This window comes from Fundulus heteroclitus, chromosome 22 (assembly GCF_011125445.2).
Source record: "Fundulus heteroclitus isolate FHET01 chromosome 22, MU-UCD_Fhet_4.1, whole genome shotgun sequence".
Classification (NCBI taxonomy): Eukaryota; Metazoa; Chordata; class Actinopteri; order Cyprinodontiformes; family Fundulidae; genus Fundulus; species Fundulus heteroclitus.
The window spans coordinates 328,811-351,516 of NC_046382.1; the positions used below are offsets into that span (position 1 = coordinate 328,811).

The 22,706-nt window shown below is 42.3% G+C and overlaps 1 protein-coding gene across 1 annotated transcript in view; it reads right to left on the bottom strand.

Annotated features, from left to right (window-relative positions):
* LOC118557017 (NACHT, LRR and PYD domains-containing protein 3-like) overlaps nt 1-22,706 on the bottom strand; it is a 62,847-nt gene that overhangs the window by 21,695 nt on the left and 18,446 nt on the right. Inside the window, exons 8-10 of the mRNA XM_036125882.1 lie at nt 22,446-22,619; nt 22,166-22,339; nt 5,548-5,718 (exon numbers count right to left, since the gene is read on the bottom strand). Coding sequence (XP_035981775.1) covers nt 5,548-5,718; nt 22,166-22,339; nt 22,446-22,619 — 519 coding nt within the window. The remainder of the gene's footprint in view (nt 1-5,547; nt 5,719-22,165; nt 22,340-22,445; nt 22,620-22,706) is intronic.

Genomic DNA, 22,706 nt, shown 5'->3' on the forward strand with positions numbered 1-22,706 from the left:
TTATATATCAAAACGTTGGTATTTTTGTCTGGGTTCTGGAAATGTAACCCTCATTGATGTAGCATTTTAAGATTTTTCGCAAATCACCCCAGAACAGCAAAAAGTCCAAACACTCTCTATTGATTTTCTATGGAGGTGTGTTGAAAAATCACACCTGACATTCCCAGGCAACACATGTTTTTGTATCGTCGCTACTCCTAAACTGTTTGATGTACTGGCATGAGACTTTCACACTTTCATGTTCAGACCCTTCTGGCACTCACAAAAAAGGAATTTTGTCGATAAATGTTACTGTTTTGCCGCAGGAACAATTTGTTCGGTAGTAGTGAATGTGCAAAATCCTGAAGACCCTTTTAAATCAAGATTAAAAACACAATTGTTTAGGATTGCCTTTGACTGTTCTAGTTAAACTGTTTTACTGTTTTTAATGTTCTTTTTTATTTCTACATTTATTCCTACTTGCTTTTATTCTGTTTTGTTTTCCTATATTTTAATCATGTAAAGCACTTTGCATTGTGTCTGTACTGAATTGTGCTATATAAATAAATTTGCCTTACCTTGCTTTGGACCTGTATCCTTCTACATGATCCACTTTTTTACACCGTCGCCATACCTTCACTGATTTTTGTACAAACATAAAAATAAGAGCAGTTGTCCTCCCAAGCCTGCTGATATTCACGGTGAAAGAAAGATTTTGATATCTCATATACTTTCTCATCTATACCGATTTGTTCGGGACAATGTTTCGGGCATTTTTGCATTTTCCTCAAAAATCCCCTTTATTTCATGATTTTTTGTGCCTACATTAAAATATTTCTTACAAAAACAGATAGTTTGTCTTGTTCCCCTATCCGTTCCGAAATAAACGCAGAAAAAATTATGTCTCTAGCCCTTACGGTTGACGAAATATCCAGAGTTGTTCGAGGCAAAGTGATGCAATTTTATTCCAATTAGATGTACTCTGACCCAAAGTCTCTGCCTGCAGTAGACTGGCAGGGCACCTGTGAGTGAGTTTCCATGACAACAGAACTCTGCTGGCCAGAGGTTAATACAGGTCAGGGAGAGGCTCCCTTTGCTTAGAATGGCACCTTTTGACGCCGACTGCAGGGGCTGTGATGAATGTAGGAATCTGAAATTCGCAGTCACTTTCTCTAAATATTTTAAAATTTTCCAGTGATTGTCAGGCATGTGTCATTTTTCTGTCACTTTTTGGATTGGATTTCACATAGTTTTCCTATCGGGCCTTGGACTTGGACCTGGTTTAAACTTTTTTAAATATTTGTACTTTTTGTGTGTTTTTTGCTCCCGAATGCAAATTAATGCAAATTCCTTCAAATTCTTCTAATTTTTTCCTATTCCTTCAAATTCTTCAAATTCCTTCAAATTCTTCTGATACAACTGATATTAGTACTACTACAACAGATTCTACTCCTACTACTACTACTACTGACACTACTACAAATGATACTACTACTACTACTACTATTACTACTGATACTCCTACTGATACTTCTAATACTACTACTACTTCTTCTGATACTACTACTACTACTACTACTACTACTACAAATTCCTTCAAATTCTTCAAATTATTTAAAACCTGATACTACTGATACTACTACTACTACTGATACTACTGCTATTACTGATACCACTACTTCTACTACTAGGACTACTACTGATACTATTACTACTACTGATGCTACTTATACAACTACTACTTTTTCTGCTGCTACTATGTCTTCTGCTGCTGCTAAAACTACTGCTACTACTACTTTTTACCTGGTTTAGCTCTTTCAAGACATTCTTCTAATCCTCAGCTTTTGTCCTTCATGTTCAAATTGTTTTTTCTTGGATTTCAATGTTTTTCAGCTAGTTTTTGACTTCTGCAGGGATCTTCTGCATCTTCTGCTCAAATCATTCTGCAGATTAGCATTCTCACTGCTGTTTCGCAGGACCAGCTTTTTCTAGTTTTCATTTATTTTTCTTTTGCATGTTTATTTTAGTAGTGAGTAGAGTTTCTTAGGTTATTGAATTAGAATAATTACTGTAACAGGGAGTTGTTTTTGGTTCAATAAATAAAAACCTGTGCAATAGTTATTCTTTGTGTTCATTTTAATCTAGAGTTTGCATGGTCTTTCAGAATACAGAATTACCTCTTTTGAGTTAACAACTGAGATTAATACCGAGACAATTTCATTGGTTGGTGATAAAGGAGTAGGGATTATACTCTAATTGCAGTTATAATTTGAGTTATCAACGCTTGCTGGATAAATCTGATCGGTCAACGAACTGATCAGATCACCCTGTTCCAGCACAAATGAGTTCATAACAGCTAATTAATAAATGCATTATTGGTATTAATCATTACAAGCTTATAGCCCTGGGATCACAACCATTTGAACCATATTTTTTATAGCTACCATTTGAGTTTGAATGACATATTAATAAAAATATAATAGCAAATTATAATCAATAATTATCATAATCAATTTATGGCATGACAATGATTAGCGACTTTTGTTTTGTCTTTTGTTCTTTTGTTCTTTTGTTCTTTTATTTTTATCTTAATTTTGTCATGTTAAGTTTCGCTAACCTAATAGAGAGGATTTATTGATTGAAATATGGTGTTAATTCAGATAAAATTCTGTTAATTCAAATATTAAAGTCTTATACTTGAAGAGAAGTTGTCACTCCTTTATTCTACGTGTGCAGAGCTTGCTGTTAAAAGATCGCTAGTGCTCGTATCATCCCTTTCAACTATTGTCCTGATATCAGCTTTAGAGCTGATATCCTCCAGACAATACTTAACAGGCAGAGAGTTATTTATTAAACATTAAATAATATTAAACAGTGTATAATTGCACAACAGGACCCAGTGGTCACCATTCAAAATGTGAATCACTACGTTTAATGTCCTCACACCTGTAGCAAAACGTGCCAGTTGAAGTCAATAGGAGAGTTAGTAGCTGTGTTTCATGCTCTTTTGTTTTTAACGACACAGAAACAGCTGTGCTTCTGCGGACATGGTGCCTTGCGCTTTAATTCAGGTGCCCATAATTACGTTTAATGTAATTTCAGTGTGCACTTTTAAGGGTCATTATAAGGAACTTGTAACATCAGCGGTTTAGCTCAGACCCATTACTCCTCCTGTTCCCTCTAAATCATCCCTTTACACTTTATTTATGCATTTTCCCACTGTTTAATCCCACGCGTGCAGCGCACCAATGGAGGTAAAATCCGCCTACCTCACCGCCTCAAACCGGTATCATTACTTCTAAATTATGCTGACGTTCCCAAAAAAGTGTTTTTATCTACCGTCAATAAGGAACCAGTGAGACGCAGAGCTTGAAAAGCTTCCCATCTCCACCAGGATTGAGTACAAGGTTTCCCTCGTCACACATCAATGCATCCATGGACATGCCCCCGCCTACCTCAAAGAACTTCTCAACCCACAGAAGACAACCCGCTCCCTTCGCTCCACTCACTCAAACCTCCTCAACATTCCCAGAACCAGACTCAGGACAATGGGAGATAAGGCATTTTGTACTGCTGCCCCACATCTGTGGAATGCCCTCCCTGACACCTTGAGGGCACCTCAGTCCACTGAGTGCTTTAAAAAGGCCTTAAAACATTTTTTTAGCAAAGCTTTTGGTCTCCTTTAGATGTCTTTTTTCTCTCTTCTAAAAATAGCTTTTTTAATTTTTTATGCTTTTTTTTTCTTTTTCACCTGTAACACTTTGAGATCTTTTGATGGAACGGGCAGTATAAATTAAATGTATTATTATTATTATTATTATTATTATTATTATTATTATTATTATTATTATTATTACATCTGCTCCAAACCACAAACAAAACGTACTCAGAGAACAACTTTAAAGTCGACCTTCAGCCTGGTAATTACGCACCAAAGCGCTCTGAGGAGAGCAATAGAGGAGATTTGTCTGGTCAGCGCGGAGACTGAGATGAAAAACCTGTCACCATGAAAGGTGATGATGGTTATAAACTGTAACAGGCTAGAAGTGCATGGAGCTGAAAAGAGGGAAACATCAGCAGCTGGATCCTGCGTAAAGACGCAGCGTGAACCCCTGTGTACTTTAAGTATTCCTGCTGAGGGGAAAATGTTGGACCATATGGCTTGATGAAACTCTTACTGATTCACCAATGAGGTTATAGATCTACACTGATAAACAAACCCATAGATTAATGTGTAACAGTATAATAATATGGTCAATAACTTAAAACTACTTTATTTTATTCAGTATTATTTGTACAATTGTGTGTGTTTTGTTTAGTTTAACCCAATAATTGAACTATAACTTGTTAATACTTCTCTTTCACCTTTTTTAAAAAAAGTAGTACATATCGATTTCCATGTCTGGTCAGATAAAAATGAGACTGGGTTGACCGGACTGTTGTTCTAGGGTCCGGTCAACTCCGCCCCCAGCCAGTACCCCAGCTCCGCTCCGCCCCCCAAAAATTAGCATCATCTCCCTCTTGACTTTTGATGCAAGTTGAGAGGTCTGCTACTCAGTTATCGGAGCATTACGGTACACTGTTTCACTACCTGATTGAACCCCTGAGTTGTCCACAAGACAGCCTGACTGTAATGTCTAAGTTAGTGTATTTATTGTAAGGCAGCCCTTGCCAAGAGTACACACTAGCAACAATAAACCAAGTAAGTAAATTGAATATAAAAGTTAAATTTATTTTTGGGTTTATGTTAGAAACAGGGCAGTCCAACTACTTTTTCCTCCCAACAGGGACGGAGAGAGCTGTGTACGCAGAGGGGCGGAGTGATATTACAAACTTGGGAAGAATATTTAATGCGACTAATATTTCTGTGCGCTTTATTGTCCGAAAAATACGGTATCATATAACATAGAAAGTACTCCTGGGTCAATGTGAGCTTCTGTGCTTTCTGTGTCTCTGCTATGTCTTCTCTAACATAGAAAGTACTCCTGGGTCAGTGTGAGTATCTGTCCTTTCTGTGTCTCTGCTCTGTCTTTTCTAAGCGCCAGTGGGTCGAGGCAGATGAGGGTTCACACTGAGCCTGGTTCTGGTTCTGCTGGAGGTTCTCCTCCCTGTTAAAGGGGAGTTTTCCTCTCCACTGTCGCTTCATGCATGCTCAGTATGAGGGATTGCTGCAAAGCCATCAACAATGCAGACGACTGTCCACTGTGGCTCTACGCTCTTTCAGGAGGAGTGAATGCTGCTTGGAGAGACTTGATGCAACCTGCTGGGTTTCCTTAGAGAGGAAACTTTCCTGAACATGGAGGACTTGATTGAATTTGACTTTGTATATAGTATTGAGATGACATGTTTGTGAATTGGCGCAATGTAAATAAAATTGAAATTAAATCACATGTTCTAAGATTGACTCAACAGATAAAATTGAATTCTTCATTCTTTTGTCAACATCATCATAATGTTATACTAGCCAGAGGCAATTCTTTTTTTTGGGGGGGGGGGGTACTAACAGAGAGAGTAGATGCTTCTCCCTCCATCAGACCTTCTCTCCACCTGCAGCAGGTTCCTCCATACCTGAGAGCCTCTAGTTTCCAGTGATCCTTCTTTCCAGCCGACAGTAGCTTCACTCCTGAGTCTCCTGGATGATTGTAGCTCAGGTCCAACATTATCAGATGGGAGGGGTTGGAGCTCAAACCCAAGGCCAGAAAAGCACAGCCTTGCTTGGAGACCAGACAGCCTGACAAGCTGCAGACACACAATTCAACACATAATGAGAATCCAAGTTCTGTACTGGTCATTTTCAGTGGGGATAAACCTAAGAAAGTGGTACCCAGCTGACTAATGAAATTTTAATGAAACAGTATTTTGTTCTGTAGGTAACAAAAAGTATCTGATAAATTTAAACATTTGAATCCTGACTGGAGTTCCACTGGGAGGGAAACTCTGCAATGTATCAAACTCTGGAGAAGGAGTTGGCTTTAAAAGGTAACTCACTCCCCGATAAATGTTTTGCTAATAAACTGTATACATTTGTGTCTTTTGGAGCTATCTACATGTCCTGTGGCCTCAAATACAAAGTGTGCTAATGCACAATAAGCCACTGAGCTATATAATACACTGAAGTGCTGATTTTGCCGAAAAACTGAATCTTGCTACTCCCTTCACTCACAGAATCCTGTAGGATTTGTTTGCAACAACAAGCAGTTTTCTGGCTGTGTGAAAACGTTTCACTATCAACTACTAGGAAATTAGGTGCTGAAATATTTTACATGTTAATCATATTAAATATATATATATATATGTATATATAAGTATGTGTATATGTATATCTGTATACATATATGTAAATATATGTTTTTGTATATTATTTATATATTTATAAATGTTATATATGTATATTTAAATGAATAAAAAGCAAAATATTTCAGCACATGACTTTCTCAGTACTTGATAGTTTTAGAACATAACATAAAAGCATATGGCATTTGACATTTTAAAAGTCTTAAGCCCCCCCTGAACATGAGAAAATCCTCGTTATTCGATGCTGTAGCGCACATATTCCCTAGTTACTGGGGGGAAATAGGGAGTACCAATATGGCGGCTGGTGGCTTCACAGAGACCCGTTCTAACAGCGGGCGATTAGCACTCCAGTGTATTATATAGCTCAGTGCAATATACTCACAACAATGTTTAACACCCAACTAGGCATGTTCATAAAACAACATTTCATGAAAGTGTGCTGTAATCCATGCACATTTTGACCTTCCCAGTATATGTATGGCTGTTGTGACCCTGGCCCAAATAGGGGAAGAGGTGTTTGTGTGCGTGTGTGTGTGTGGGGGCGGGGACATGTTAAAGGACTAGGACAACTTTTGAGCCAGAGATGCAGTGAGAGAGTTCTTGAGATGCAGGACTTTTGTTGAACCAGAGGTGCAGGAGAACCAGCAGCAAAGTGGAGAGTTTACTTGGAGCACAGGGGTAGCAGGTAGTGATGGGTTGGGCAACACCGATTCGTCAGCGCATGCTTCTAGCTCACAGAGCAAAACCTGTGTCGATACGCGTTTCGCTATGGCAAAGTCACGTGACCGATACAGGAACTGTTTCAAACTGACTCTGATGCGTCAAACTGTGTTTATAAGCAGTGTTCCCTCAAAGCTGCGCATTTGCGCACAGCATCTGGATTCAACGCGCACAGCAAAGCTATGCTGCACAGTAAATTAAATCCAAGCTGAACTGTAAACAAAATAAAAATAAACCGATTATTTTTTACCATTTTGCAACTCTGGTGAGATGGAGTACCACGGTCCCGCTCAGTGAGTGCCAGGTGCTGATCGGAGCGCACCACTGATGGATGGGTTGGGCAGACACCTTTATGACTGGGCAGGTTGCGCTGTGCGTCTTTGTTCTGAACGTCGTTTCAGAAAAAACGGCTGATTTACACTGAGTAGAAAGTTGCTACTCTGAGTAGTTCTACATCACTTTGTCATACTCAGCATGTCCGGTTTCAGAACAGATGATATCAGTCAGGTAACTAAACACAGCGTCCGATCAACCATGAGTTTAACGTAAGCATGAGCATGAAAAAAAGCCCAATTAACGTGATTCACCATGGCAACGACAGGAAATAAGCTTTGAAGTGCGCATGTCCTTCGAGTCGAATTAGAAGTCTATAAAGAAGGCATATGGACAATATTAAACCACCAGAAACAATGCCGTACCTGCTGAAAAAGCGAGTCGGCGGCAGAGAATTCCTTTTAGATAATATTTGGCAACATCTTGACATTGAAGTGGGCAGGCAGATCCAAAGTGCCTCACTTGATGCCATCCAGGAGCATAGCATCCGAGGTGCATAGATACTTAGCAGAGGCTCCCAGTATACTATGATATACTGGAAAAACCAAAAGACAGTCTGTCCAATCCTCTTCCGTCTTTACAATTTCTCTGCACTCCAGCATCATCTGTGCCGTGTGAGCAGCTGTTTTCTACAGCTGGAGAAGTGATATCAAAAAGCGTAACAGACTCAATATCAAAACGTTGAAAAAACTTATTTTATGAATAAAAATTTGTAAAAAAAAAAAAAAAAAAGAGCTTGAAGACGAGCCGGTGACGAAGCACAAACTGAAGTGAGTTTATATAGAGCGGCTGGCAGGTGGAGTGAGTACTGACTAATTGGTGCCTAACAGGTGTCACTGATTGCTGAGGGAGTGGAGGCTGAGCAGTGTGAGAGGAGGATGTGCTAGAAAATAACAGGGAGATAGCCAGGCCAAAACTGAACCATGACAAACATAACCTGTCAATTCAAAGCTTAGTTACTTAAACTTGTATCACCTTCAAAGTTCAAAAGTTACAGAGTGCTGCAACAAGACCAGTTTTCAACAATAAAAAACACCATGGAAAGAGGTTAGTTGCTCAAAAAAACACCACTGCACCTGTAAAGAAGTCCCAGTTTTAAAAATGAGGGCTCTTTCAGGATTAGTGGAGCAATCAAAGAAAGTATCCAATCTAGAGAAGAGGAGAACATAAACAGGAAGTAATGCAGGAGAAAATTCAGGAAATGCCCCAGGAGAAGGTCAGCATAAAGATCCCAGACTGGACCCAGCTGGGAGGAAGCAGCTACTGCATGTGAATTTAAATAACATGAGAAAAGAGAAAACAGTGAGGAAGGCCATTGGTCATAACAGCAGTAGTAACGCAAACTTGTTTAACTGATAATAAATACACTACTAAAAGTACTAAAAATCACCCAAATCCACTGAAATATAACTCCATTTAGTTCTCTTTAACCCAAGTTGCATTTAACCTGAAGTCATAGAATCACATTTAACCACATGCAGATGGAAATGTGCATCAGTCTGTGTTCAGAGGCATATGAAATGCAAATAAATCATCAAACAAAATTTTTCTTTTCCATTGAAAAATAAAACAGGGTTGGATCAGCAAATTAATTCCTAACAAAACAGATGTGTCGATTTCTGAGGTGGAGACAATCACACATGTCAATAAACAGCAGCATGAAGTTCTGTGTAACAGTGGAATGATGGTAGCTGATGGAAGAATGTGGAGAGAGCTGATTTTTCAAAGATCCTGTTGACCTGCTGGCATATGAAGATGATTACCCACGTCAGATAGTCCAGTTGAACTAACATCAGCATTACTGGGAAAAGGAGACCAGGAAAGTAGGAAGTTCTTTTTCTGTGACCTGTCTGGCAGTGTAAGATTAGGAATTATTGTCTTAGTGCCAAAAACGGCCCAACAGATTTTACTTTCACAAGTGGAGTCTTACTGCTTTTGCCACAGTGCTCCGCTTGATTTATATAGGTCAGAAGCTTTATTAGATTTTAAGCTGGGACTATTTCATGCCCCTCCCTGGGCTGCCACCGTACCGGGGTGGAGGAGTTTGAGTGTCCCAATGAACCTAGGAGCTATAATGTGAAAGGCTTTAAGCACCTAATAGGGTCACCCAAGGCAGACAGGTCCTAGGTGAGGGACCAGACAAAGAGCAGCCCGAAAAGCCCCTTATGATGAATAGCATAAATGGATATTGTGTTCCCTCACCCGTACGCGGGTCACCGGGGCCCCACTCTGGAACCAGGCCTGCAGGTGGGGCATGTTGGCGAGTGCCTGGTGGCCGGGCCTTTACACATGGAGCCCGGCCGGGCTCACCCGAAGAGGTGACATGGGTCCCCCTTCCGATGGGCTCCCTTCCTGTTGGAGGGGCCAAAGGGGTCGGGTGCATTGTGCAATGGGTGGCAGTAGAGGTCAGGGACCTTGGCATTCTGATCCTCGGCTGCAAAAGCTGGCTCTTGGGATGTGGAACATCACCTCTCTAGTTGGGAAGGAACCTGAGCTAGTGCTCGAGGTTGAGAGGTTCTGACTAGTTGGACTCACCTCGACGCATGGTTCTGGCTGTGGAACCACTCTCCTTGAGAGGGGTTGGACATTCTTCCACTCTGGAGTTGCCTCTGGTGAGAGGTGCTGAGCTGGAGTGGGCATACTTGTTGCACCTCATCTTGTTGGGGTTCACCCCAGTGAATGAGAGGGTGGCCTCTCTCTGCATTCATCTGAGGGGACGGGTTCTGACTGTTGTTTGCCCTAATGCACCAAACAGCAGTTTGGAATACCCACCCTTTTTGGAGTCCTTGGAGGGGGTACTGGAAAGTACCCCTTCTGGGGACTCCCTCATTTTGCTGAGGGACGTCAATGCTCACGTGGGCAATGACAGTGAGACCTGGAGGGGCGTGGTTGTTAGGAATGGCCCACCTGATCTGAACGAGTGATGTTCTGTTGTTGGACTTCTGTGCTCGTCATGGATCGTCCATCACAAACACCATGTTCAAGCATAAGGGTGTCCACATGTGCTCTTGGCACCAGGACCCCCTGACGTAGTTCAATGATCGACTTTGTTGTCGTTTCATCTGACCTGCGGCCGCATGTCTTGGACACTTGAGTAAAGAGAGGGGTGGAGCTCTCCACTGACCACTACCTGGTGGTGAGCTGGCTCCGATGGCGGGGGAGGAAGCCGGTCAGACCTGGCAGGCCCAAACGTATCGTGAGGGTCTGTTGGACACATCTGGCAGAGTCCCCCGTGAGACCGAGCTTTAACTCCCACCTATGGGAGACCTTTGACCACGTCCCGAGGAAGGCAGGGGAGATTGAGTCTGAATGGACCATGTTCCGCGCCTCTATTGTTGAGGCGGCTAGTCAGAGCTGTGGCTGCAAGGTTGTTGGTGCATCTCGCGGTGGCAACCCTCGAACACACTGTTGGACACCAGCGGTGAGGGAAGCCTTCAGGCTGAAGAAGGAGTCCTATTGGGCTTAATTGGCCTTTGGGACTCAGGAAGCAGCTGATGTGTACCGGCTGTCAAAGTGGCAAGTGGCTCGGCTGGTCGCTGAGGCAAAAACTCGGGCATGAGAAGAGTTCGGAGAAAGACTTCCATATTCAATTAAATATAATTCAATTTTATTTATATAGCGCCAATTCATGAAAGATGTCATCTCAAGGCACTTTAAAAAGTCAAAATCAATCATACTATACAGATTGGGTCAGATTATACAGATTGGTCAAAAAAAATTCCTATATAAGGTAACCCGTTGATTGCATCAAAGTCCCGACAAGCAGCATTCACTCCTGGAGAAGCGTAGAGCTACAGGGACAGTCGTCTACATTGTCCATGGCTTTGCAGAAATCCCTCATACTGAGCAAGCATGAAGCGACAGTGGAAAGAAAAACCACCCATTAACGGGAAGGAAAACCTCCAGCAGAACCGGGCTCAATATGAACGGTCATCTGCCTCGACCGACTGGGGGTTACAGAAGACAGAGCAGAGACACAACAAGAGAGACAAAAAGCACAGAAGCACACATTGATCCAGTAATCTGTTCTACATTAGATGGTAGTAGCAGGTGAGCCGTCTTCTCTGGATGATGTCACAGTTAACAGAACGCCAGACCAGGTGTACCTACTATGAAGAAGAAAGAGAGAACAAAAAGTTAAAACCTGAAATGGAGTTTAAGCAAAAGTTCAGACTGAAGAAACTCTATTGCCTACCTCCATCAATCAGAGACTCATCCGCCTCCGCTGCAAGCCAATCAGTTTTGAACTGCTCCTCCTCGAAGCCAATCAGCATCCTGGGTTCATCTCAAAAGAACTCCACATCCTCGTCTCGGCCTTCTGCTCAGCGAGCAAGCGGTAGCTGCACAGTGTCTGGTTTGGACTCTGATGACTGGATTCAAGAGATATTAACCTATCCTCAAATCTTCCTGCCATAGGAATATCGTCTAGCCGCACATCTTCCTCTTCGACCTGTTTTCGTCAGCTCCGATTCCTGGCGCAATGAAACCCTACGCTTCCTCGTAGACGCAGACGCCGTCCCAACTCTGCCTCAGTTCCGGTCAGCTTCGCTTCATACCGCGCCAGGGTCTTTCTCAAGCTGATCCCGTGGTGCTGGCTCTTGGTTCGCGGATCCGCCGTCTCACTGGGACCTTCTCTGGTTTTGTTCGGCTTTGCGACGCCACCTTGCCGCTCGTCCCGGCCGCAATTTTTCAGCCGGATCTACTCTCTCATTCACTCGCTAATGCGTTCGGAGCCAGCTCAGGTAATATGTATTCACCCATGTTCGTCCTCTATTCAGGCGAACGTATTTAATTTTACTGTTTTGTTTTCGCTTTCTTCTTCTTCTGGTGTTGCCGGTAGTCAGCAGGCTTGTGGTGGCATTGCTGCCACCTCCTGGTTGGAGTATGAAGTGCATTTTTAAATTCAGTAATTGATACCAATTGTTATTAAAACTGCTGCAACTCTGGTGCAATTTGGCATCCACTTGGACTGGTCTGTATTGAATTCAGACTTCTCATTCATGCTGACTAGGCCACTTCTGTCACTCTTGTCATTTCAATGTTTTGCCAATCAATTACTTCAGGTGTTGTGAAATTATACATGTTAAAGTTATTTAAGGTTTCTGTTTGTATTGTTTGTCAGCTGGGACCCAACGTCGGGATGGGTGTGGGGAATGGTTCAAGTATTGGGCGATCTTTAACAGCAACTTTGTTAATGTATTTAGGGATTGTCTATTTCTTCTTTTAGGTTCAAGAATTCATTCAAGATGAACATCCCAAGAGCATCATTGCGGGTGCTGTTATCTGCTCGATACTATATTTTTAATTACGGATCCTCTCTGCAGGCGTGAGGCTAACTAAAGCTACTAAGCAATGAGATCATCAGTTAGCAGGATGCAGTGCAGAATCTGAATTTAATTATTAAATTCATCCAACAACATGGAATGAGCTAAATAAGCTAATCGAGTCATAACAGCATTTGGTATGCGTTTGGCATTCTACGCATTTATGAGCTAAGCAAACATTATCGATAATGTCTTAAGAAGTGTTACCCGTATTTAATCGTCCTTCATTTTATGGTTGTTTTTTCTATAGATATTGTTTTCATTATTCCCAGTTGTTTTTCTCAAACAAAACCTGTCAGCCTGCAAATTGAGTTCTACGTTTTGATCTCAAACTAGTTCCATGATGGCTTTTTGCCTACAGTCAAGCTCTTGAATTCTCGAGATATCAGTTTCATTCTCATATCAGTTATTTCTGACCGTCAGCTGCTCTCCTCGCTCGGTCACCTCAATCTCGCAGGTGCATCATTGCAAGAGTCACGCTTTTATTTCAAGGCAGCTTGAGCACACTAATTCCCTTCCCTTCCCTCCTTGAACAGGATACTCTGGTTAAGAGTTGCCGTTCTGAACTTTCCTTCTGGTCTGGCTAGCTTCTCGTCCGGATTTCAAATATACTTTCTATAATGATGTCTTTTGTCTCTAGATATGTTTAATTTTACGGATATGCATCCGTAAGTTTTGGGGGATTCTAAAAACAGTTGGTTCGCAGATTCGTGAAATTGTTTTAAACGTACATGTCTTCGCTTTTCAAAGCACTTTTCTTACATCGGAGGGTCCCCATGCCAACACACTGTTTTCAAATCATCCAAGAAACCGTTAATCTTGTGGCCTAACATCTAGAGTTATTTCAGCATTCATTCAGGATGTAAGCTGCGCAACAGCAGATGCTCGTGGAGCCTCACATATCTGCTCTGACTTTTCATTCATCTTAGCCGCCTAATGCTCATCTTCAAGGTAATCTAACTGCGAATACTGGTGGTGGATTCAAATTTCATTCAAGTCTCATTAGACCCGCGTCCTGTCCTGTTCATTCCTTGATGGTCACTCATTTATTCATGTGCATCATCCCTAAGCATCCCCTGTCATTTATCCTGTCATCTAGACGTCCCGCCATGCAGTCGTCCTATCATCCTGTTCATTACTTCATGGTCATTCATTCATTCATTCATGCATCTCCTGTCATTCATCCTGTCATTTATGCATCTCCTGTCATTTATTCTCTCATCCAGGCATCCCGCCATGCAGGCGTCCTGTCATTCTGTTCATTCCTTCATGGTCATTCATTTATTCATTCATTCATGTGCATCATTCCTAAGCATCTTCTGTCATTTATCCTGTCAATCGTCTTGTCATTGGTTCTGTCGATCAGGCATTCTGTCATTCAGGCATCCTGTCCGTTGTCCTGTCCTTTGTCCTGTCATTTGTTATGTCATATGCCATGTTCCCTGCCGTGCTTCCCTCATGCTCCTTGCCATGTTCCTTTCTATGTTCCCTGCATACTCCCTACCATGCTTCCTGCAATGTTCCCTTCTATGCTCCCTGCCATGCTCCCTGTGTGTTCCCTGCCATGCTCCCTGTGTGTTCCCTGCCATGCTCCCTGCATGTTCCCTGCCATGTACCCAGCTATGCTCCCTGCTATGCTCCCTGTGTGTTCCCTGCCATATTTCCTGCCATATTCCCTGCCATGCTCCCCGTGTGTTCCCTGCCATGTTCCCTGCCATATTTCCTGCCATGCTCCCTGGGTGTTCCCTGCCATGTTCCCTGCCTTATTTCCTGCCATGCTCCCTGCCATGCTCCCTGAGTGTTCCCTGAGTGTTCCCTGCCATGTTCCCTGCCTTATTTCCTGCCATGCCCCCTGCCATGCTCCCTGTGTGTTCCCTGCCATGCCCCCTGCCATGCCCCCTGTGTGTTCCGTGTGCATTCCCTGCCACGTTCCCTACCATGTTCCCAGCTATGTTCCCTGCATGTTCCCTGTGTGTTCCCTCCCATGTCCCCTGCATGCTTCCCGCCATGCTCCCTGCCATGACTATTCATTCATCACGGGCATCAGCCCCGAAACTGACCATTCACCTCACCCTTCACCTCTCCATCCACCTCAACTAATCTTTCCATTCATCTTGTTTACATTTTGGTAAGCCTTTGCGGCAATGGCCCTCTTTGCTAAGCTTTCACATCTTTTCTCCTTCATTACTCATCCTTCTCCTTCTCTCTGCCTTCTGAACTTGCTGACGCTCTGGCCTGGACCTCAGCATTTTTGGGGGGAATATCCCTATTCTCATACATCTGCTTATCTACGTTAAAGTATAAATTAGCGTTTATGTTTCCTGTTGAGGTCCGATCGCCAAAGTTTAAACTATTGTATCAATAAATTCTTCTAATCGCCTTTTCTCTCTTTGTGAGTCTTTAGTTTGAAATGAAGCTAAAGGCGGAAATATAACTGAAGAACTCTTGCTTACTTCCATCCAATCAGAGGCTGGTCCGCCTCCGATGCAGCAATCTGCTTCGAGCCATACCTCCTCGAAGCCCAATCATCATCCAGTGTTCACCTTAAACAGCAACTCAAAATCATGTCTTGGCCTGCTTTTCAGCAAGCGCAAGAACCATTGCACCAATGTCGTATTTCGATTCAGACGTTCCCCTTTGCAAGCCTTTCAGTCCCAAGTATCATCCTGAGACCTACCATCTCTATTCATGCACCTTACCATACACCTCACCCCATCTCCCCATTCATCTCACTCTAGTAGGCCTTCGCGGCAACCGGCCCTGTTTTGGTAGGCCTTCGCGGCTGTTTGCCTTCGCAGCACTTTCCTTGCCTGTGCGGCACTTTTCCTCTATAACTCATCCTACTTGTCTCTGTTCTTAGTTTTAATCCAAGTCTCTTTGTCTTTCGACCAGGCAGACACACTGGCCTCGACCTCGGCAATTTTTTGGGGGAAACATCCCTATTCTCATACACCTGCTTATGCATATTGAAGTATAATTCAGCGTGAATTTTTCCTGCCGAGGTCTGAGGGCCAAACTCTTAAGATATTGTATCAATAAAATTCTTCTAATTGCCTTTTCTTTCTGTGTGTGTTTTTTTAAATTGAAATGACAGCAGTCATGCAAAACTGGTGAACAGTAGAACCTAGTAGAGTGAGAAATATAGGCCCTGATGTCCTCCAGTAGCCTAAGCCTATAGCAGCATAACTATAAAGGTAGCTCAGGGTAACATGAGCCACTCTAACTATAAGCTTTGTCAAAAAGGAAAGTTTTAAGATTAGTCTTAAAAGTAGACAGGGTGTCTGCCTCACGGACCAAAACTGGGAGTTGGTTCCACAGGAGAGGAGCCTGATAGCTAAAGGATCTGCCTCCCATTCTACTTTTAGAGACTCTAGGAACCACCAGCAGACCTGCAGTCTGAGAGTGAAGTGCTCTGTTAGGAACATACGGGGTAATCAGAGCTCTGATATATGATGGAGTTTGATTATTAAGGGCTTTATACGTTAGAAGAAGAATTTTAAATTCTATTCTTGATTTAACAGGAAGCCAATGAAGGGAAGCTTTTCATCAGAACTCTTGCTGCAGCATTTTGGATCAGCTGAAGACTTTGAACTACATTTTGTGGACATCCTGATAGTAAAGAATTACAATAGTCCAGCCTTGAAGTAACAAATGCATGGACTAGTTTTTCAGCATCACCCCGGGACATAATGTTTCTAATTTTGGCGATATTCCTGAGGTGAAAAAAGGAAACTCTGGAAACCTGTTTAATATGGGATTTAAATTACATGTCTTGGTCAAAAATAATGCCAAGATTTTTTACTTTATTACCAGACGCCAAGTTAATGCCATCCAGATTAAGTGATTGATTAAGAACTTTATTTTTTGAGGACTCTGGTCCAAAGATTACAACTTCTGTCTTGTCAGAATTTAAATGCAGAAAATTTTAAGTCATCCAGCTTTTGATGTCATCAAGACATGACTGCAGTCGAAGTAACTGATTGGATTCATCAGGATTTGTGGATAAATATAGCTGAGTGTCATCAGCATAACAGTGGAAATTAATCCCATGTTGCCTGATAATTTTGCCAATCGGAAGCATATATATAGTAAATAGAATTGTATCAAATGCAGCACTGAGATCTAACAGGACAAGTACAGACACAAGTCCATTATCTGAGACCATGAGAATATCATTAGTGACCTTCACCAGAGCTGTTTCAGTGCTATGATGAGCTCTGAAGCCTGACTTAAAACCTCAAGTAGGTCATTACTTTGTAAATGTTCACAAAGTTGATTAGCAACTACTTTCTCATGAATTTTAGATAAGAAAAGAAGATTAGATATAGGTCTGTAGTTTACTAACTCATCTTGATCAAGAGAAGGTTTCTTAAGTAAAGGTTTAATAACAGCTACTTTAAAAACCTGTGGTACATATCCATTTAATAAGGATAGATTAATCATGTCTAAAATAGGACCACTGATCAGAGGTAATACCTCCTTAAACAACTTGGTTGGGATTGGGTCTAACATACAGGTAGAAGGTTTAGATGAAGCTAAAATTCTAGATAGCTCAGAAAGCTCTACTGCTTCTAAACAGTTCAGACACTGCACAGGTTCTAAAGATTCCTCCAGCACTGCTTCACTTACTGAGGACGAGGTAGCCATGTTTGGGAGGATGCCAATTATTTTATTTTTAATGGAATCAATTTTATTTATGAAGAATCACATAAAATCATTAGTGCGAAGAGCTAAGGGAATGGATGGATCAATGGAGCTATGACTCTGTGTAAATTTGGCAACTGTACTGAAATCTAGGATTATTTTTATTCTCCTCAATTAATTATGAAAAATATGCTGCTCTAACTCTGCGAAGGGTCTTGTTATACAACAATAGACTGTCCTTCCAGATTAGGTAGGAATCCTCTTTGTGTGTAGAGCTCCATTTTCTCTCCAATCTCCTAACATTGTGCTTCAAGGAACGCAGCTCTGAATTAAACCAGGGAGCCAGGTTCCTGTGAATAATCACCTTCTTTTTCAAGGGAGCTACATTGTCTAATGCAGAACACAATGAGGAAATCACACTGTTAGCAAAGGTATCGATTTGTGAATGGGAAGAAAATAACATTGCTGCTATCTGCAGGGCATTCCTGCAATTTTGAAGATATTAAAAGGGGGACAGACTCTTTAAAGTTTGATACAGCATTTTCCGATAAAGATCTACTATATATGGCTTCGAAGCGATTCTGGTCCACTATCCGGCATCTCAAGAGGGGGAAGCAGTGCAGAACCAATACTGTTTATAGTGGGGGTGGTGTGCTTCTGACCTCAACTCAGGACGTTGTGCGTCGGTGGGCGGAATACTTCCAAGACCTCCTTAATCCCACCAACACGTCTTCCATTGAGGGAGCAGAGCCTGAGGACTCTGGGTCGGGTTCTCCCATCTCTGGTGCTGAGGTCGCCGAGGTTGTTAAAAAGCTCCTTGGTGGCAAGGCCCCGGGAGTGGATGAGATTTGTGTTGAGTACCTTAAGGCTTTGGATATTTTGGGGCTGTGTTGGTTAACGCAGCTCTGCAGAATTGTGTGGACACCGGGGGCAGACTGGATTGACAGACTGGGGTGGTGGTCCCCCTATTTAAAAAGGGGGACCGGAGGGTGTGTTCCAACTACAGAGGAATCACACTCTAGTCGAATCTCGGATTCAGGAAGAGCAGTGTGGTTTTCGTCCTGGCCGTGGAACACTGGACCAGCTCTATACCCTCAGCAGGATCCTGGAGGGGGCATGGGAGTTTGCCCAACCAGTCTACATGTGCTTTGTGGATCTGGAGAAGGCATTCGACCGTGTCCCCCGAGGGATCCTGTGGGGGGTACTCCAGGAGTATGGAGTACCGGACCCTTTAATAAGGGCTGTCAGGTCTCTGTACGACCGGTGTCAGAGTCTGGTCCGCATTGCCGGCAGTAAGTCGGACTCGTTTCCGGTGAGAGTCGGACTCCGCCAAGGTTGCACTTTGTTACCGATTCTGTTTATGACTTTTATGGATATAATTTCGAGGCGCAGCCAAGGTGATGAGGGGATCCGTATTGGTGGCCTTAGGATTGCGTCTCTGCTATTCGCGGATGACGTGGTCCTACTCGCTTCATCAGGGCGTGATCTACAGCTCTCACTAGAGCGGTTCACAGCCGAGTGCGAAGCGGCCGGGATGAAAATCAGTGCCTCCAAATCCGAGACCATGGTCTTGAACCGGAAAAGGCTAGGCAAGGCAAGGCAAGGCAAATTTATTTATATAGCACAATTCAGTACAGGACAATACAAAGTGCTTTACATGATTAGGATATAGCAAAATAATAAAATGTAGATAGAAAATATAATAAAAGCAAGTAGGGATAGAATGTAGTAACAAAAAAGAACATTAAAAACAGTAAAACTGTTTAACTAGAACAGTCAAAGGCAATTTTAAACAGATGTGTTTTTAATCTTGATTTAAAAGAACTCAGGCTTTCAGCACTTTTACAGTTTTCTGGAAGTTTGTTCAAGATAAGCGGAGCATAGGAACTAAATGCTGCTTCTCCATGTTTGGTTCTGGTTCTAGGTATGCAGAGTAGGCTGGAGCCAGAAGACCTTAATCGTCTGGAGGGTTGATACACTGATAACAAGTCTGTGATGTATTTAGGTGCTAAGCCATTCAGGGATTTATAGACTAACAGAAGTATTTTAAAGTCTATTCTCTGAGATACAGGGAGCCAGTGTAAGGACTTTAGAACTGGGGTTATGTGCTCTACTTTCTTAGTCTTAGTGAGGACGCGGGCAGCAGCGTTCTGGATCAGCTGCAGCTGTCTAATCCACTTTTTAGGCAGACCTGTGAAAACACCGTTGCAGTAATCAATTCGACTAAATATAAACGCATGGATTAGTTTTTCCAGATCCTGCTGAGACATCAGTCCTTTAATCCTGGAAATGTTCTTCAGGTGATAGAAAGCCAACCTTGTAACTGTCTTTAGATGCTTTTGGAGGTTCAGGTCTGAGTCCATCACTACTCCCAGATTTCGGGCCTGATTAGTGGTTTTTAGCTGAAGCGACTGAAGCTGTGTGCTAACTTTTGATCTTTCCTCTATTGGTCCAAATATTATTACTTCAGTTTTGTTTTTATTCAGTTGAAGAAAATGTTGGTACATACACGTAATGATTTCTTCTAGGCATTTACTCAGAGCTTGAATGGGTTCATAGTCACCTGGTGACATGATGATGTAGAGCTGTGTGTCATCTGCATAGTTATGGTAGCTGATGTTGTTGTTTTTATGATCTGGGCTAAGGGGAGCATGTAGATATTGAATAGGAGGGGACCCAGGATGGACCCTTGGGGAACCCCACATGTGATTTTTGTCATCATTGATGTAAAGTTACCTACTGATACAAAAAGTCCCTGTCCTTTAAGTAGGATTTAAACCAGTGGAGAGCTGTACCACAGAGGCCGACCCAGTTCTCCAGGCGTTCTAACAGGATGGAGTGATCAACAGTATCAAATGCTGCACTGAGGTCCAATAGAACCAGCACGGTGGTTCTTCCACAGTATGTATTTATATGGATGTCATTAAACACCTTGATCAGGGCGGTCTCTGTACTGTGGTGAGCACGGAAACCTGACTGGAAAACGTCAAATCGGCTGGTCGTTGTTAAGAAGGTGTTTAATTGTTGAAATACAACTTTTTCAATGATCTTACTGATAAAGGGGAGGTTTGAGATGGGCCTGTAGTTCTGGAGTAGTAGTTTGTCTAAATTGTTCTTTTTCAGCAGTGGTTTGATAATTGCTGTTTTTAGGGACTGGGGGAAAACACTTGACAGAAGGGACGTGTTTATTATCTGGGTCAAATCAGACGCTATGCCAGGTAAAACTTTTTTAAAGAAAGCTGTGGGTAGAACATCAAGGCAGCTGGAGGAGGAACTTAGGTGCTGAATTATCTGCTCTAAGCTTTTGTGGTTTATTTGGCTGAAATGGGACATTTTGTCAGAAATAGTCCCTGCTGAATAAAGCATTGGTTCTGGTGTTGATATGGTAGTACAAAGTGATCCTCTAATTTTTAGGATTTTTTCAGTAAAGAAGTTAGCAAATTCATTGCAGGCCCTGGTGGAGTGGAGTTCTGAAGCCACGGACACAGGAGGATTTGTTAACCTGTCGACTGTGGAAAATAAGACACAAGCATTATTAATGTTTTTCTTGATGATCTCTGAGAAGAAAGATTCTCTTGCATTTTTCAGTTGTAAGTTATATCTGTAAAGTCTCTCTTTATAGATGTCATAGTGAACCAGGAGTCTATTCTTTCTCCACCTGCGTTCAGCTTTTCGACACTCCCTTTTTTCACTTCTAACTGCTGGAGCATTTCTCCAAGGAGATTTTTTCTTCCCGGAAAAAACCTTCACTTTAACTGGAGCAATGCAGTAAATGATGTCTGAGACTTTAGAATGAAAGTTATCTACTATTTTATCTACTGAGTTGCAGCACAAGGTTGAAATAGCAGAGTAAGCTTGAATAAAAGTTTTTGTGGCATTGTCCTTAAAGGTGCGTTTTCTTATGATGTCCCTTTGGCTAAATGAGTCACTGGAAATGATACATTCAAAGGTAACGGAGAAGTGATCGGATAAGGCAACATCAGTTACATTGACCTGTGAAATCTTTAGACCTTTAGTGATGATCAAGTCTAAAATGTGTGCCTGTTTGTGTGTTGGCTGTTTAACATGTTGAGTTAAACCAAAGTTTCTAAGTGTGTCACACAGTTCTTTTGCACTTCTGTCTTCAGGGTTGTCAACGTGAAAGTTGAAGTCTCCCACAATAATTAAACAGTCATAATCAACACATATCACAGACAAGAGGTCACTAAAATCCTTAAAAAAATTTATGTGGACTTAGGAGGCCTGTAAACATTTAGAAACATAGTTCGTACCGGGCTCATTACCTTGAGAGCCAAATGTTCAAAAGAGTGCTAGAGTGCCTCCTCCGGGTTGGGGAGGATGTGCTGTCCCTAGTGGAGGAGTTTAAGTATCTTGGGGTCTTGTTTACGAATGAGGGGAAGATGGAGCAGGAGATCGACAGGCGGATTGCTGCAGCGTCTGCAGTGAAGCGGGAGCTGTATCGATCCGTTGTGGTGAAGAGAGAGCTGAGCCAAAAGGCGAAGCTCTCGATTGCTGCAAAGCCATGGACAATGCAGACGACTCTCCCTGTGCCTCAACGCTTCTCCAGGAGTGAATGCTGCTTGTCAAGACTTTGATGCAATCAACTGGTTCCCTTATATAGGAAATTTATTTTCAACAACCTGTAAAATCCGACCTAAGATGTGTAATCTGATTGAATTTGACTTTGGAAAGTGCCTTGAGATGACATGTTTCATGAATTGGCGCTATATAGATAAAATTTAATTGAATTGTATAAAGGCCAGACAAGAAAAGTTAACATACTTTATCTACTATTGACATAACATTCATATCAGCTTTGATTACAGGTAATGGACAGAAATCTGATCTAAACAGGTTTGAGAACATTGTACCTGAGAGTTTCCAGTCTGCAGTTCGGACTCTCTAGTTTATCAGAGAGAAGCTTCACTCCTGAATCATGCAGATTGTTGTTACTCAGGTCCAGTTCTCGGAGACTGGAGGACTGGGAGCTGAGAACTGAGGACAGAGCTTCACAGCTTCTCTCTGAGAGGTTACAGCCACTCAGTCTGAGGAGACAGGGAGAAAAATCTGGTGTTGAAATCACATTTAGATCATCTATGATAGTAGGTAATGGACAGAAATCTGGTTTCACCAGTATACAGAACTTTGTACCTGAGAGTTTCTAGTCTGCAGTTTGGACTCTCCAGTCCAGCAGAGAGAAGCTTCACTCCTGAATCCTGCAGGTTGTTGTTACTCAGGTCCAGTTCTCTGAGACTGGAGGACTGGCAGCTGATAACTGAGGACAGAGCTTCACAGCTTCTCTCTGAGAGGTTACAGCCACTCAGTCTGAGGAGACAGGGAGAAACATCTGGTGTAACATTATAAACTAAAAAAACATTAGTTAAAATTTACCTCATTAGCAGATTTCTTACT